Source organism: Dipodomys merriami, unplaced genomic scaffold (assembly GCF_024711535.1).
Source record: "Dipodomys merriami isolate MVZ:Mamm:240054 unplaced genomic scaffold, mDipMer1.0.p SCAF_3, whole genome shotgun sequence".
NCBI classification, from domain to species: Eukaryota; Metazoa; Chordata; class Mammalia; order Rodentia; family Heteromyidae; genus Dipodomys; species Dipodomys merriami.
In genome coordinates this window covers 105,512,888-105,531,221 of record NW_027204492.1, presented here as the reverse complement: position 1 = coordinate 105,531,221, position 18,334 = coordinate 105,512,888, and the positions used below count along the sequence as shown (strand labels likewise).

The window sequence follows — 18,334 nt, the reverse complement described above, 5'->3', positions numbered from 1 at the left end:
AGTGCCACTTCCGGTTTTCTGGTGGTTAATTGAAGAGTCTCATGGACTTTCCTGCCCAGGCTGGCTTTGAACTGTGATCCTCAGATCTTAGCCTCCTGAGTAGCTAGGATTACAGGCACAATCATTGTACCTTTGTGTTCTTCCAAGAATATCATCTTTTAGTCTTACTATGTGTGAATGCCTAGAGTCCCTGTACTATATAATTTATCATGTCCCAGTGTATTTTAGATCTAGCTTCTACATATGAGAAAAAACATGTGCTGTTTGTCTCTCTGAGCTTGGCTTACCACACTTAACATGCTTTGTTTGCAAATCACTTTTACTTTTTAAATAAAAAGGAAAAATTGTATATATTACATTTTATGGATAGTCTTATGAAAAGTAGGAAAGTTTTTCTTACCTAATTTCAAAAACAAAATCTTGTTCCAAAGTGGTGTGTAATAAGCAAGACATTAGGTTAATAGATTTTTTTTCTACTTAAAACATGTATCTTGAATATTCAGAAGCTAATTTGCAAATACCACTTTACCCATTTTATGATAGATTTCTTTGTCAAAGCTCCTAAAAAATTTTAATGAAAAAGAATCTAATGATGACATTAAATGGAAGTTTTAAAATGAAAACTCATTCATAATAACCCTATGCTAAAGTAATGCATGTAATTTTTACACATTTCCATACTCTTGAAAGCATATTTTCATATTACAGCAATTGCATTACATATTATTTAAAAACCTATTTTCACTTAACATAAACATTTTTCAGCATTTCTGTATTACCTTTTAAAATTATGAACTTAATACACTTGGACTCTGGTTTGATCCATAGCACCCCCTCCAAAAAACCAAAAAAAAAAAAACAAATTATAAAGTTAACCAGTGTATCAAATATTGCTAAAACGTATTTATTTGCATTTTTGTTGATTGTTAATTTATTTTTCTATTAGAAATAACTATTGAAAAGCTTTGTTCACTTATTGTCTTGTTTTTGGATGAATTAGTTTTTTGGGCAGCACTTGGGTTTGAATTCAAGGCCTCACAATTGGTAGGCAAGTGCTTCAGCATTTGAGCCTTGCTCCACCAATATATTTGCTTTTAGTAGTTTGTTTTTCAGGTAGGGTCTTACACTTGTGTCTAGGGCCATCCTCAGACCTCAATTCCCCTAACTTCACCTCTAGAGTAGCTAGAATTACAGGTATACACTATCATACTGAGCTTTATTTTTTCCCAATTGATACGTTTATTATTGAATTTGAGTTTTTTGTTTTGTATTTTATTGGCATTAAAAAAAGGTTTTATTGTACAAGGAGGGGATTGTCATATTAGGTATCCCAATGAACCTCATTCCCCTTCTTTTTTCTTTCAGAGTATTTATTTTAATTTTAATTTATTTCATTAAAAATTGTTATTATAAAGGTGATGTAAAAAGGCGTTACCATTTTATGTCAGGTAATGTCACTCCCCTTCTAATTCAACAGGTTGATTTTTAAAAATTTTTTATTTTTATTTTTATTTGTTGGTCATAGGGCTTGAACTCTGGTCCTGGGCGCTGTCTCTCAGCTCTTCAGCTCAAGGCTATAGTGCTCTACCACTTGAGCCACAGCACCACTTCTGGTTTTCTGAGTGGTTTATTGGAGATAAGAGTCTCACTGACTTTCCTGCCCAGGCTGGCTTGAACCATGATCCTCAGATCTCAGCCTCCTGAGTAGCTAGGATTACAAGATTGAGTCATCGGTGCCCAGCTTCAACAGGTTGAGTTTTGTGATGGTGTCTTCTTAACTTTGCATGGACTAGTCCGAATCATGGTCTTCTGATCTTTTTCTTCAGATAGTGGGGATATGATATTATGAGATTATATGTATATACTCCCATACCTTTCCCACATGGATAACTTCCTTATTTTAGGGACCTTGTAATAAAAATTTTAATCAAAATATGAATATACACCAGAATAAGAAAATATGTATATCTTGCAAAATTGCTTTGTATAAAGGTGGTATTGTTAATAACAATGTGGCATTTTCATTGTACTGTGCATGTAGTAGTAATGACTTTTAAGTAAAACTCAGTTACTATAAGGTATATGAAACTTTATTTTATTCCTGGAGTTAATTTGCATTTTTTATTTTTAGAGAGAATGTTACCTTTGCATATGCTTAGGGTTTATGTTTATTCTTAGGCAAGTGTTTTGTTTCCAATACTTGACCGTCAAAATTTTTACTAATGTCAAAAAGGAAGGCATTTATACATGACAAAAGGACATATGCTTTGACATTAGCTCACAATATATTTATTTTGGCATAAGTCGCTTGTGTCATCTACAAAGTGGTTTCCCTTGAGTTTTTATTTCTTAGAAATCTTTGTAAGAGTTATGTCTCCAGTCTTTGTTCAATCAGGTTTTGCATCTGTTCTGCATATTGTATCACTGATTCCTATCTCCCTTGCTTGAAACATAGCTGTCTGTCACAAGAGATTCTAGGGATGAGATTTGATGGTTTAGTTCTAGAATGACTACGTCACTGACAAAGTAACACCGAGAACACATCCTCTAGGATAGTGAGCTCATATTATCATCTTCTCAATTTGCTAGTATACAAGAAGAAACCTAGAGTAATAGGCATACTATGATGAGTAGTCTATATCATTTGACCTACGTTTTTATGGTCAAAATTGTTTTATATAAGAAAAAAATGATATCACTTACCTAAGAATGCATACAAATCTCCATATATCCATCACTTAGCTTCAGTAATTGTCATCTTAAAATGACATCATTATTAATAACAATATTAGTGTTAACACCTCATGACTAGTGTGATAGGGGTTGTGCATAAGTTTTTCTGTGGCAGAACTGAAACTGACTTAGCATAGTTACTGGTAAATAATTATTCCGTGAACATAGAATTCACTTGCTTGTTACCATCCACATAAAAAGCTTCAGGAAGTGCTTCTTATGTATTCAATACTAGATTCTGAGACATGACGTTGAGTAGGGAAAGCATGATAAATATTTTCAAGATCCTAATGATCACTTAAAGATATTTACTGTCCCAGCATCTTAACATTTTTTATGAGGAAGAATTTTTTACAGTGCTGATGCAAGTACAGTGAATTCTGATGAAAGGAGTATCAATGTCATAGTTGTTTCTATTTACACTAAAGTACTCATGTAAAAGTGATGTGTTATTCTGACATTCTTTACATTTATCTGAATACTTGCATTAATTAAAACTTACAAATAGCTTAAGTTTTACATTTTACTGCCTTCAAAAAAATAGAATGGGCTAGGCGCTGGTGGCTCACGCCTGTAGTCTTAGCTACTTAGGAGGCCGAGATCTGAGGATCGCAGTTCAAAATCAGCCTGGGCAGGAAAGTCCACGAGACTCTTAACTCCAATAAACCACTAGAAAACTGGAAGTGATGCTGTGGCTCAAGTGGTAGAGTACTAGCCTTGAGCTGAACAGCTGAGGGACAGTGCCCAGGCCTAGAGCTCAAGCCCCACAACCCAATTAAAAAAAAAAAAAAAGGAATGGAAGAGATTTTAAGTGACTAGTTGTGGGTGATCTCATGGCAGGTTGGGTTTTTTGTTTGTTTCAGTTCATGTTGGTAGGGTTTGAAAATGGTATGTTAGGTTAGGGTGGAGGCCAGTATAAGGTGGGATTTACCTTTATTTTTTTATCTTTAAGGATGTTAGCCATTGTTGCCAAAAGCAACTGAAAAACACTGTTTGTTATTTTTTTCTGAACTACTGCAATCTTAGCTTAAATACATTTTGTAAAGTAACACACTATACTTCACAGATGGTTTTTTTTTTTTTATAGCTCTGGCTAACTTGAGCCTAAACTATACCAGCAAGCATTTTTAAAAATGAAGACTTCTAAATGTAGCTCATAGAATCCTTGAATAGCCTCAATTTAATAAATCGGGAAGTTTGTTAGATAAAATCCAGAATTTCTTAGTAATGTACTGAAAAATAGTTTATCAAAGAAGGTAACAATTTATCTTAAATAGATTTGGATCAATTAAGAGTTGTATAGGTTACCGGTCCAAGTCAAGAAGACTTAACAATCCAGGCTGCGGTAGACTCAAATACTTGGAGTGTTTCCTAAGCCCTCCTATTCTGAGTGGACTATTTATCATATATAACTTGAGCATATGCAGCTAAATTTGAAGACCTACTTTATTTGGCCACAGCAGTTGTTAAAATTTCTTGCTCTGAGGATACCTTTACACTCATGGGATTGTGTGTGTGTGTGTGTGTGCGTGCGTGCGTGCGCGTGCGTGTGCGTATGCGTATGCGTATGCGTATGCCTGCGCACATGTGTATGCGCTGGTTCTGGAGCTTGTACTCAGGGCCTGGGTGCTGTCATTGAGCTTTTTGTGCTCAAGACTAGTGTTCTACCACTTGAGCTACAAATCCGCTTCTGGCTTTTTGGTGTGGATAAGATTCTCACATACTTTCCTGCTTGGCCTGGCTTAGAACCACAATCTTAAAAATTTATCAAAGATTCTAAGAGCTTTTATTGATGTATTTTATGCTAACATTTAGAAGATTGAAATTAAAAAGCATTTATTAATTTGTTTTTAAAAAATAATAAATCTGTTTTCTGAAATTAGAATACTTTTCCATAGACTATATATTCTAAAAACCAGCCATTATTCAATTGCATAAGACTCTTAAATGTCAGGCTTACTAGAGAACATCTAGGTTTTCATGTGTCTATTCTAGAATGTGTGAATTTGGTTGGAATATAGGAAGAAAATTCATTTTTATACAAATAAGTATTAGCTTTTGCTGATAATTGTACCGTATTTTTGTAAAGGTTGTTTGCAGTCTGAAACCATATTGATGAATTGCTTATATTCTATTACATTAAGGTCTGTTGGTTCTATTATACTTTGGATGAATATTTTGCCAATAAATAACATTATAGATTGGTCTTCTTTTTTTATTTGTCGTGGGGCTTGAAGTCAGGGCCTGGCTGTTGTTCCTGAGCTCTTTCGCTCAAGGCTAGAACTCTACCACTTTGAGCCACAGCTCCACTTCAGGTTTTCTGGTAGTTAATTGGAAATAAGAGTCTCACGGATTTTCCTTTCCTGCCCAGGGCTGGCTTTGAACTACTGTCCTCAGAGAAGCTAGGATTAGTGTGTGTGTTGGCTTTGGACTACTGTCCTCAGAGAAGCTAGGATTAGTGTGTGTGTTGGCTTTGGACTACTGTCCTCAGAGAAGCTAGGGGGTGTGTGTGTGTGTGTGTGTGTGTGTGTGTGTGTGTGTGTGTGTGTGTGTGTGTGTGTGTGTGTGTGTGTGTGTGTGTGTGTGTGTGTGTGTGTGTGTGTGTGTGTGTGTGTGTGTGTGTGTGTGTGTGTGTGTGTGTGTGTGTGTGTGTGTGTGGGGTCTGTGTGTGACTACTGTGTGTGACTACTGTCCTCAGAGAAGCTAGGGTGTGTGTGTGTGTGTGTGTGTGTGTGTGTGTGGTCTGTGTGTGGCCTGTGTGTGGCATGTGTGTGTGTGTTGCTGCTGCTGCTGCTGATCCTCGGGCTTGAACTGAGGTTCTGTGCATTGTCCCTATGACTTGCTGTTCAAGGCTAGCACTCTACCACAGTTCTACTCCTGAATTTTTTTTTGGTTAATTGGGGCTGGCTTTAAACCATGATTCTCACATCTCAGCCTGCAGACTAGCTAGGATTATAGGCATGAACCACCAGTGCTCAGCTTTAATTTAGTTTTTAAGTGTTATTAATACTAGTCAGACTAAACCATCTTTTTACAGGATCAGTTTAGTTTGTTTGTTTTAAGGAGGGGAGAAACTTCCAGGTATTTATTCGTGTTAGAAAAACTAATTTGCCCACCATTTTCTTTTTCAAGTACAATTGTTATTTTGCTAGTTTAGCTTGTAACACAAAGAATTATTTATATGCTTTTTCTTGGCACACCTTTTGCTCTTTAGATGTGTTTTGTGTATACTTTCTGTTTTTATCATATATAACAGTAGACTTGTACTCAAGGATTGATAGCTTAAAGGATATTCTTTTTTTCTTTTTGCCAGTCCTGGGGCTTGAACTCATTAAAGGCTATTCTTAAGTGAACAAGTTTGGGAACTGACTATAAGTACAGTTTTCTGCTGTTGTGTCTATTTCCTATTTCTAAGGTGCTAACCATTTTTATCTACCATAGCTTCTCCGGGTTTTGAAAATAATTGTGAATTCAAGATTACCTGAAAGGGTATTATGAACTCCCAGTGATCTTCAGACCATATTTTAAAACTAATTAGCTCGGGGGCTGGGGGTTTAGCCCAGTGGAAGGGCACCTGCCCCGCGCGTACAAGGCCCTGGGTTCGGTCCTCAGCCCTGGGGAAACAAAAAAAAAGAAAAAGAAAAAAAAAAACGAATTAGCTCAATAAGCAGCATTTTGGTCCCCATCCTTCTGCTTGCCTGTTGAGACCTATACTTACACAGCCAGGTGTTCACCCTGTCCCTTCTGTCCAACAAACTTTTTTCCCTTATCCCCCTTTTCCCTGCCTGGAATATTCTTGTTTCTGTCACTTTTATCTTTGAATCTTGTTTTCCTTCAAGTACAAGTACCAGCTTACTCTTTTTTTAACCTCTCAGAGGTGATCTTTGCCTATCTAAAGTCTTTTTATAACACTGTTTATTGTTCATATCTCTTTTATGGCACATGTTGATTATTGTATAGGAGTTTTGAGGGGCATCCAAAGGGGAGGGACTCTTTAAATGAATAGCTATTAACTACATCTCATTCATATGTATTCTTATTATTACTATTTTTTGCCAGGCTTGGAGCTTAGGTCCTTAGTGCTGTCCCCGAGCTGCTTTTGCGCAAGGCTAGCTCTCTGACATTTTAGCTCTAGCTCCAATTCCAGCTTTCTGGATGGTTTATTGGGACATAACAGTCTCATGGACTTTCCTGCTCTGGCTGTCTTGGAATCATGATCCTCAGATCTCAGCCTCTTGGGGCTGTGAGCCATGTGCCCAGCTTATGGTTAAAGTTAGCAAATTATTGCAAACATTTGACTTCTATTGTATATAACACTCATTCTGATTATTGGGGATGAGGCTTCAAGTATGATTGATGTTCTTGTTCTCATGGCATTTACCTTCTATTACAAACTCCTTCTACCTCTGTAGAGTTGACCATGCAAGTAAATTCAGCAATTCCTGGCGCCTTTGTGACTTATTTGGGCTACTGGAGCCTTTGGGAAACAAATCATTAAGTCAGTGTAGCCATTGCTCATCATTTCCACCTAATCAGTTAAGTCAGTTGATAGAATTGCAAAATTACGAGAAACTCTAAGGTTTCATAGAACACTGGACTTAGAATCTTGCTATTTTTAATATTCAAATAATACATGACATGGTCCATAAATTTATATTTCTTTTCTATTAAGATTTTCATCTGATTATAGCATTTACTAAATAATGGGATCATTTAAAGATTCTATGGCTGTTTTCTATCTGTAGTTTCTGTCATTTTCTGGTATTTCTGTCTAATGGGGTTCTTTTTTTTAAATGGGGTTCTTTAAAAATGTAGTCAGCACACATTGATCTGTGGGAACAGTTTTAAACTTTGGCACTATTTTGCTCTTTTCTCTCTCTAAGGCACTGACGAAGGATCCCCAGGACTATCCTGACAAGAAAAGCCTCCCTCACGTGCATGTTGCCCTGTGGATAAATTCTCAAGGAGGCAGAAAGGTGAAAGCTGGAGATACCGTGTCATATGTCATCTGTCAGGTAATTTATAAGACATACCATTTACAAGCCTTGAGTAAAATCCACATTACTACAGTGTCTTAGATGGTTTAGTCTGGCTAGTATTAGCAGCACTTAAACAATATTAGTCAGAGTTATGGCGTGTTTCATTAGAGCTTTCATAAAATATTTAAGACTAGCATTTTGGTTCACTAAAATAATGTTGGTGAGATGGGTATATAAGAGTAGCTACTGTTTCAATCCTACATTAACTTAGAACTTTAATGAAAATATGTTGTGGGCTGGGGATGTAGCTCAGAGATAACAGCACTTGCTAACATGTGAGGCTCTGAATTCCATCCCCCGAATAATGGGAGGGAATAAATGTGTGTACGTTTTGCTGTAGGTCCAGCAGTAGTCCCTTAATTATTCATCTGACATTTTCTAGTATGAATCAGTGGAATAAGAATAAATACATTGTTCTCATAGCTTGATTTTATATAAAGAGAGCCTACCTGCTTGCATTCTCCCTGTTCCAATGGACACCTCTGAGCCTTTAGGTACAGTTTTAAGCTATAAACTTTTTTTGAAAGTAGCATGCCACCAACATAAGTGGGGAGAGGGAGAGGGAAGAAGAGCAGATTCCTCCACCCCTTTGGAAGTATTGATGCCCATTGGCACAAAGGAGAGCTCTCATCTTTAATTTCTGGTGGGTGTGTGGTAAAGGGAATGCATCATAAATCCTTTGTCCAAATTCTTGAAAATGATTCTGTTATGGTCTACTTACCCCAAGTATAATTCTGAATAAGAATCCTAATTTTTGTTTCATTATGTTATTATAGTAAAGGATTTTAGAAAAGTCTTGAAATATATTACACCATGATTGGTCTTTTTAAAAACTACAATTGATATATTTTTAAAGCACCAGTCTTTAAAAAAATTTAAAAGTAGTTGCTTGATGTCTGTTACTCTAGATGATACATGTAACAAATGATTTAAGTACATGGACAGGAATCAGCACTTGACTCTGTCTCCCTCCTAGGGTTACCCTTGATTAAGAACTATTACAGAAAGCCAATTCCTGCAGGAAAATATTTCCGTAAATGTCTGGCTTGCTCCAGCCCTTAATGTGCTTTGCATATCGCTTCTGACAAGTCCCATCTCACAAAAACAATTTTCATATTATGCAAATAAAGATTTTGGTAAATAGGCTCTTTTTTTTTTTCCCAGTTAAGCCTTCACGTACATGGGAAAACTCTTAGATCATTAATGACAGATTCAGACAGTAGCATGTAACTTTGAAAAAATAGGTTTAGTGAAATAGTATCTAGTGATGAGATCAAACCACTTTGCTAAACTTGGAATGGAAGCACTTGGTAACTTTGGAAATAGGGCGATGGATGTATTTAAAAGTCAAGCTTGTGTTCTTTAATGTCTAAATATCAGGCCTTATGATTACTTCTTGTTATTATATATAAAGACTTCAAATGGTCATGCTAATGTAGTACTAAATCTATTTTGATGTTTTTAGCACTTTTTGTACCTACTTGTACTGGGTCTTGTGTTTTATCATCATCATCATCATCATCATCATCATCATCATCATCATCATCATCATCATCATCATCATCATTATCATCATCATTATTTTGTCAGTTCTGGGGCCTGAACTCTGGGTCAGGGCGCTGTCTCTCAGCTCTTCAGCTCAAGGCTAGCACTCTACCACTTCAGCCATAGCACCACTTCTGGCTTTTTCTGCTTATGTGGTGCTGAGGAATCGAACCCAGGGCCTCATGCCTGCAAGGCCAGCACTCTATCACTGATCCACCTTCCCAGCTCCCTGTTTGTTTGTTTGTTTTTAAATACAAGTAATGTTTCTGTTATTTTCTCAAGCATGTCCCAGGAAAATCTAAAGGATTTTAATTTACTTTTGTCCCCCACCAGTGTGAGACATAGCCTTTTTATCTATCATTTCTCTAGCCAAACCTACCTGACTTGTTTTGCTTTATTTTATTTTGTTTGTTTAGTTTTTTGTCAGTCTTGGGGATTGAAATCAGGGCCTAGGCACTCTCCTTGAGTTTTTGTGCTCAAGGTTAGTGCTCTAACACTTTGAGCCACAACTCTACTTCCAGTTTTTTGGTAGTTAATTAGACGTAAGTCTGTTTCAGACTCCTGCCTGGGCTGGCTCTGAACCACAGTTGTTAGATCTCAGCCTCCTAAGTAGCTAGGATTACAGGTGTGAGTCACCAGTGCCTAGCTTGTTTTGTTTCTATTTATTTTTTATTTTTATTTTTGTCAGTCATGTGGCTTGAACTCTCGGTCTTAGCTTTTTCCCTCAAGGCTAATAATGTTCTACCTCTTTGAGCCACAGCGCCACTCTGGTTTTCTGGTGGTTAATTGGAGATAAGAGTCTCACAGACTTTCCTTCTTGGGCTGGCTTTGAACCTGGCTTCTCAGATCTCAGCCTCCTGAGTAGCTAGGCTTACAGTCATGAGCCACCTGTGTCTGGCTTTGTTTTGCTTTTTTTTTTTTTTTCCTTTTTCTTTTGGTTGGTCATGGGGCCTGAACTCTGGGCCTGGGCGCTGTCCCTCAGCTCTTCAGCTCAAGGCTAGCGCTCTACCACTTGAGCTGCAGCGCCACTTCCTTTGTTTTGCTTTTGTATGCTCAGGTTTGTTCTATTTCATGATACAACTATATCAAGAATTAACTTTTCAAAATAATGCTGACAAATTTTTATGATTATTTGCTATGCTACGCCAAGGTGTTCTCCAAAAATAGCCTGTTTCCCAAAAGGGTTATATTGTATTTAAAATTTGTAATTGGAACATAATACCTACCAATACCTTATTGAGATTGCCACCTCAGATGTTCAGAGGATAATATTTTTTGTGTCTAAATATTAAAATCTATACTATTGTTAAATTTACTATTTGCTCAGATCTTAAATCAACTTCCATTTGTCTACTAATTTTCTTTCTTTCATTAGCAGATATTAGTTATGAGAACATTTCCTTATGGCATTTCCACATCACATATATGATGTATTTCAATCAATTTCATTCCTTCTATTGCTCTCCTTGCTCTGCTTCTCCTCTTCCTAATTTCAATGGCTTTAATGTCCTATTTTCATAGTTGTACTCCATCTATTTGGACCATATTCACTCACTCATCTTTTTAGCCCAACCCCTTCCTGCTGGTACCCCCATTAGATCCTGTTTGTCTTTCCTCATCCTTCCAATCCCCTGTACATGAACACCTTTCATCGAAATCCTTTATTCTGTTTTCATATGTAGTTGCAATGTATTTCAAAATTATTCTCCCTCTATCATTCCTTTTTGCCCTTCCCTTTCTCTTTCACTTCTAAATTGTCTAATTTTAAATCCTTAGTTATTTAACTTTCATTAGTCATGATTTCTGAAAGGCATGTCTTTGACATAATTGTTTTAATGGCCCTCTTATTATTACCCATTTAGTTTTTTCCATTAATTTCCCACCAAAAATTACTGTAGTTCAGAATACCTGGTTTTCTCTGAAATTCATGAATTGCTACGTGGATACTTCAATGAAGACCAACTTTGCTTCCTAATCTGTCCTTAAGTAGTGTTTGTCCCATGTTCTTGCATATACCATAAGGGGTTATATTTGAGAGCCAAGTCTTTGAGAGAGATATCTTTGGCTATAAGCCTACACATTTTCCCAGCACAACATAGCCAAACCTATTACCTAACCAATTCTGAATTTTGCTACGTGTAAGCAAAGGTTTGTACGTTAAAATGAGGAGTATGTTTGGGTCACTATTCGCTACTAATCTTTTGCATGGACATATCGAGTGAGTGTTTTAAACTGAAAGGATGCTTAGAATTTTTTAAAATTCACTTTATATGATACCTTCAATGAAAGGTGAAAAATGACTCAAGCATCTTTAATTCATTTTACATATTTTTGGTGTGCTGGGAGTGGAACCCAGAAACTTGTGCATGCTAGGAAAGCACTCTACTCCGTCCCCAGCTACCCCCCCCCCCCCCCACCTGCTCTCAAGAACCCTTTATTAAAAGGGGGCTGGCAAGGTGGCTCAGTGGTAGAGTGCTTGCCTTGCATGCCTGAGGCCCTGCGTTCAATTCCTCAGCCCCACATAAGCAAAAAGAAAAAAACCGGAAGTGGCGCTGTGGCTCAAGTGGTAGAGCACTAGCCTTGAGCTGAAGAGCTGAGGGACAGCGGCCAGGCCCAGAGTTCAGGCCCCACGACCGGACCCCAAAAAAAAAATTCCTGTAAATTTTAAAATTTTAATTCACTATTGAAATTAAACTTAACAAAAAAGCTACAGTTGTTTGAATCATATTTCATGTGTTAAAAATCAATTTGAACATACATAGCAAGGCACATGAAGATGCTACGCAGATTTTTTTTAAACTGTTTTTGCCATCAATGGTTGCCTTATTCTCATGTAAAAATTTAAGCTTCTAAAAGGGTTAAGCTTGATTAATCCTGTTGTTCTTAATCTTTTTACTGTGCTGTGATCTAAACATAATAAGAAAATATTTTAATTTGGTTTTTGCTTCTTTTTTAGGTATTTCCTTTTATCTTAGAACAGGTAGAAATTGGTTGAAAAACAGGCTTTAGTTGGTTTCCGTAAGGAGCCTAGCCAGAGAGGTCTGTGGTAAAGACAGTGTTTGCAAAAAGTTGCCTCTGCTTTGGGCTGGATGCTAAGCTGAGAAGAGACTGATTGTAGCTGAAGTGAAAGAATAGGATTCACATTATAATCAGTTCTGCAGAGCAGCTGAGCACTGTGAATAGTATCATTTACTAGTCTGAATATTAAGTTTTGTTGTTTCAAATGACAGCATGGATGGAGTGAGTCGTTGGATGTTGGTCCAGTAGAGTGATGACTTTTTGATTTATAGATAATGACATCACTGCAAGGCTAGAGTGAGCCAATTATCCATCATTTCATATCTAATTTTATATAATAAAAGAGCCTTTAAAAAGAATCTCCATCCCACCTTTCTTTCCTTGGGGAGAGCCACCTCTTCATTCCAGTGGTCAAATGTTTGGCCTTTGAGCACTGCCACTCATCAGATTCTGTGTTCATTCTACTTCTTATATCTGCTCTATGGATTTTTTTCCTTTTGTTAATCTGATACATAAAGCTCTCATAAAAAATAGTAATGGGGGTGATACTACTATGGCTGAAATTCTGGTTGAAGGAATCACATTAACAGAATAAAAATCTATACTTACATACATACATACATATATGTACACACGTGTGTGTGTGTGTGTGTGCGTGCGTGCGTGCGTGCGTGCGTGCGTGCGTGCGTGCTTGCTTGCTTGCTTGCTTGCTTGCTAGTGCTCAGGTTTGAACTCAGAGCCTGGTCATTATCCCTGACGTTTTTTTTTTTTTTCCCTCAATGCTACTATTCTACCACTTGAGCCACTGCTCCACTTCTGTCTTTTTTGGTGGTTAATTGGTGATAAGGGTCTTACAAAGTCTCTTGCCCGAGTTGACTTTGGACCAGGATTCACAAATCTCAGCCTCCTAAGTAGCTAGGATTACAGGCGTGAGCCACTGGCGCCTGGCCATACATTCTTTTTTTTTTTTTTTTTTTTTTTTTGGTCGGTCGCGGGGCTTGAACTCTGGGCCTGGGCGCTGTCCCTCAGCTCTTCAGCTCAAGGCGAGTGCTCTACCACTTGAGCTACAGCGCCACTTCCGGTTTTCTGGTGGTTTATTGGAGATAGGAGTCTCACGGTCTCTCCTGCCCGGGCTGGCTTTGAACCGAGATCCTCAGATCTCAGCCTCCTGAGTAGCTAGGATTACAGGCGTGAGCCACCAGCGCCCAGCTTGGCCAGATCTCAGCCTCCTGAGTAGCTAGGATTACAGGCGTGAGCCACCAGCGCCCAGCTTGGCCATACATTCTTTTATTACCATTCCTTTCATAACGTTTCATTCTAACTGAATCATTACCCAGTCTTCTCGGTGTGTTTTTGTCACGGCAGGTGGAGTTTTTTAATCTAGTCAGTGCTATCTTGCTGGTTTCATGTTCTGACAAAAAATAGAACACAACACATGCTGGATTTACATTCTCAGACAGTGTAAAAGACTGAAATGAAGAAGTCTTTGATCTTTCTACTTTAGGATATATGGGAAGTGTTCGTCAGCAGGTCATGAAGACTTCTTGGTGTTTGGAATTGAACACACAAATTTTAAACTATCTCTCTGGTTGATCAAGCAGGTGTACATGTGATTGAGTTACTACTAAGTTTATGTGTACCATGTTTTCTTCTAGGATGGGTCAAACCTCTCGGCAAGCCAGAGGGCCTATGCACCTGAGCAGTTGCAGAAACAAGACAATTTAACCATTGATACCCAGTACTACCTAGCTCAGCAGATCCACCCAGTTGTGGCTCGGATCTGTGACCCAATTGATGGAATTGATGCTGTACTGATCGCATCATGGTTAGGTAAGTCTCCCAAGTTTGTGCCATTGCAAAGTAACAGTATTAGTCCTTCTATTAGTAGGGTCCCTGTTTATGTATGTGGGATTTAGGTCTTGATTTTTGTAGTTATTTGGCTCCTGTCTTCCCTCATAAATTATGAGCTCCATGTGCTTGCTACCTCTGTAAACACATGCCTGCTGCACAGTTGGCATTCTTGTAAATTTGGGGGAAGATATAGAAGGCAAAGGACAGGGAGAAGTGAGGATTTTAGGCACCATTATAGTCACCAAACTTACATTATCTAATTAGTGAACTTCTACAACAAAGGCGATGGATGGTGTTTTGCTTATTGGTTCATCTTGTCTATGTAAAGTAGTTTATAAAGTAGTTTATAAAGTGAGAAAAGAGCTTTTGAGCATAACATTTTTAATATTTGAGTTTCTTCAATTACTTTATTCTTGCTTTAATTTAAATTCTTCTGAAATAGGGCTTTCTGTTATTCTCTAGAAACTGACTGATTCCTAATTTGTCATCATCCCAGGAGGTGCCAATCAACCGTGACACCTCAGTGTTTGTTTGACTTTTTTCTGTTTTACCTCTTTGCTATGTCATTATCATCATCTTTTACGTAGAAATGTATCTCATAACCAGCCCTGCTTACATTTCTAGACACCTGGCACATAAAGAGTTACATGGCTTTTTTTTATTAGTGTGTTTTAATTGTACAAATGGTTTTCACTGAGTCACATTGCTTTAAGGTCCCTGTTCTTTATTTTCATCATAAGCAAAAATGAATTATTTTACAGTATTGCCTAATAAAGTCCTTACCTGGCTCCTCACTTTTCTGTAAATCAAGTCCAGATGCCACTGACATGGTGTAAACTTTGGCAGATACATACTGCCTTTCTAGCATCAAACTATCTCTAGCCTTATTTCTTGTTCAGTGTACTTCATGACTCCTAACTAATTTATTAATCATTTTATCACAGCTCGATGGAAAATTCTCCCTGATCCTTTCACTAAAATATTTGCCTTGGGCTATGGTGTTTTTTTTTTTTTTGTTTGTTTGTTTTGTTTTGTTTTTGGGTCCGGTCGTGGGGCCTGAACTCTGGGCCTGGGCACTGTCCCTCAGCTCTTCAGCTCAAGGCTAGCACTCTACCACTTGAGCCACAGCGCCACTTCCGGCTTTTTTCTTTTTGCTTATGTGGTGCTGAGGAATCGAACCCAGGGCCTTGAGCTTGCAAGGCAAGGGCTCTACCACTGAGCCACCTTCCCAGCCCCTGGGCTATGGTTTTGCCATCACTGGGACTGAGGTTTTGCTGCTAGTTTTGGTTTTCACAAACCTCTGAACCTTGATCTGTGCTATCATTCTTGAGTGATAGCAGAATTGTTCTGAGTGAGAAATAACATATATGAGGGAGTGCTCAGTGAGTGTAGCCATCTGCCACCCACTTTTTCAGCTTCAGTATAAATGTCCATATTCTTCCAGTATGCTTTCCTAGAATGAGATTGGATCTTTCCACAGGTGATTATCCAGGCACATGTTTTGCACCATTCCCCAGTTGCTTGCATTTCTGAGCTCATCTCTGTTGCCCTCATTCCCCGTGTCTGCTCTGGAAGTGGAAACTCATTTTTGACACTTGCCTAAGCAAAACATAATTAGGAAGATAAAATTCTGCTACCAAAATAATCATATAATGTATTCTCCAAGTTGAGTTGTATTTAATGATGCTTATAAATCTTCAGTTGGGAGGAGGGAAACGATAAATGCATGATATTTTTTAGCCTCTTTTTTGGCCTCCCATCCATTGAGTGCTTACTCTACTGGATGCTGTGAGAAAGCACTTTGCATATCTTATCTCATTCAGCTCTTGCAGCAACCTTATGAGGATATATTGTATTATCTCCATTTTGCAGAGAAGGAAGCCAGTGCTTAGGAAAGTAATGAACTTGGTCTTCTTGTCACATAACTTATGTTTGGCTGTGGCTGGATTTTAACCAACTTCCATGAAATTCTAAAGGACCTACTCTTAACCATGGTGCTAAACTTCATTGCCCCTTAGCTACAAATAGTATAGCGCTGAGAGGATGTGAAAGATATTCTCAACCAAGAATGGAAAGATATGGATGTACAAGCATGAGAAACTCTGTCTTTTTACCTTCTGCACTCCTTCTGAGTAACCCCACATTCCTCACTGAAAGCCTTGTAGATGCTAAGCACATGCCAGGTCCCTACAGCGTATATTTTCACTTGCTTATAGACACTTTATCATGTGTGGCTGTTTTATAGAAGTACACAACCTTCTGAATGTAGTTGTAGCAAATGACTTGCGAAGCCAGTCATAAAACTAATGGGTCCCATCTTCAGAGGTCTCATTATCAACTAGTCTCAGTCAACAGAGGGAACTTTCCAGATTTGCACATGGTCCCATCACATACCTAGCTTTCCTAGTCAGGAACAGAAATCTCGGGGGGGGGGGGGGGAGGCCGCTGTGGCCGAATGGATGTTATTCTTGGTGCTCCTTAGACAGTGCAAGCCCCAGTGGAAGGGCTGTGTCTTGAGCTGTAGAGGAACTGCTGCTGCTCTCCTCTTTCAAGCTGCTTCTTTGCACTTCTGTCAGTTCTCAGCGGTTTTTATACTGTACATGGGCGAAGCTGTCTCATTAGGTAGCCCTCTGTCCTGATTTGTTTGTCCTCTTCCACCCTCCCTGCTGCCAGCCCCAGCAGTAGATGCATCCTCTACATAATTTGCAAAGAAATAGATGGACCTGGAAAAAAAAGTTATGTTAAGTGAGGTAAGTGAGGCCCAGAGAGCCAAAGGAGGCGTGTTTTCGCTCCTACGTGAAAGCTAGATCTGATTGATAAATATGTATGTAAGCATAAGCGGGATCATATGCATACATACACAAATGCACTTGTTTTCTGTTTGGTCTTGTTTTAATCTGCACCCTTTATCTCTTCATTCCAAGTGAAGATTAGGGTAGCTGTTTCTTCAAAGCTTTGAAGCCTGTTACTTTTGGAGCTCATGGGTTTAGAGAGGGGGAGGGAGATGAGGAAGTGGTAGAAAAGGAAGGGGAATGCTAGGGGTACATGGTTTCTAAGAGGTGCAAGCTGTAGGCATAAAATTACTGTAATTTATTTTAAAAATTCGAAATCTGTGTTCTTTATATATAAAAAAAAACTGCAGTTAGTGAGCTGACACTGTTAAATAAGTTGAAGTGTACAAATGTATACATAAATACAAGCCCTCCTACTGCCTAATCACAGACATAAAATAATTCTCTGGCTTTTAACGTAGTTTTTAATCTTTGATTAATGAAATGTATTACAGTGTTGAAACTTTAGTGAAGTTTGATACTTTGTCCTTTTAGTTAGTACAAAGAAATTGGGAATAATGGCATAATTTCATTTAGGAAAATTATTAAGTTCATGATTTTTTATTTTTAAGACTCCTTTGTGGAAAGCAACTATATTTTTCAACTACCTTTTTCTTTTTCTATTGCCTTTATACTGCTTTCCTTGAAATGAAAGGCAAGCATCAAATGTTGGTTTTATCCTGTGGCTTCTCTTTGGAAAATCTCTGTTTCTCCTCGTCAAGATACCTCCTGAAGTCTGTCTGGTGGCATGTTGCATGGCCAGGTGTTCTGTATGGGAAGGCCACTTTGGTGAAAAGGAGAGAGGATAGTCTATTAAATGAGCGAATGAATAAGTCTGGTGAATTGAAAGAGAATAATTTGTTCTTTCTAATAACTAATGGTCCTCATTATCCCACTATAAAATGTGTATCATTTTTCTGAAACCCATGTAAGATTATTGCTATTGGGCTTAAATAAAGCAAAATTTTACTCTTTTCCATCTGTGAATAGGAAAAAAAAATATAGTATTACTCTTCTTATACAATATCCCTATAGGAAACATGGCCACTAAAACTTGGAGCTCTTGGCTTTTGTTCTCCAGACTATAGGTTTTTTTCTCCCCCTTTCTCTCTTGTTCTAATGAAAGCTTTCTAAAGTCTGTGGATGAAATATTCACAGTATCTAAATAGTCTTCTGTACCTGGCAAACCAGGCTAGTGATGAGAATAGCATAAAGTTCATTCTTGAATTTCATCTTTCAGGGAATTTATATTTCATATATAGCAGTGCGCGCACACACACACACACACACACACACGCACACACACACACACACACA

General features: G+C 38.0%; 1 protein-coding gene across 4 annotated transcripts in view; it reads left to right on the top strand.

Annotated features, from left to right (window-relative positions):
• The window catches only part of Pola1 (DNA polymerase alpha 1, catalytic subunit), a 308,468-nt gene that overhangs the window by 129,263 nt on the left and 160,871 nt on the right, over window positions 1-18,334 (top strand). For all 4 annotated transcript variants that reach the window (XM_070040692.1, XM_070040689.1, XM_070040688.1 and 1 more), the window contains 2 exons: window positions 7,617-7,748; window positions 13,991-14,165. In XM_070040692.1, coding sequence (XP_069896793.1) covers window positions 7,617-7,748; window positions 13,991-14,165 — 307 coding nt within the window. The remainder of the gene's footprint in view (window positions 1-7,616; window positions 7,749-13,990; window positions 14,166-18,334) is intronic.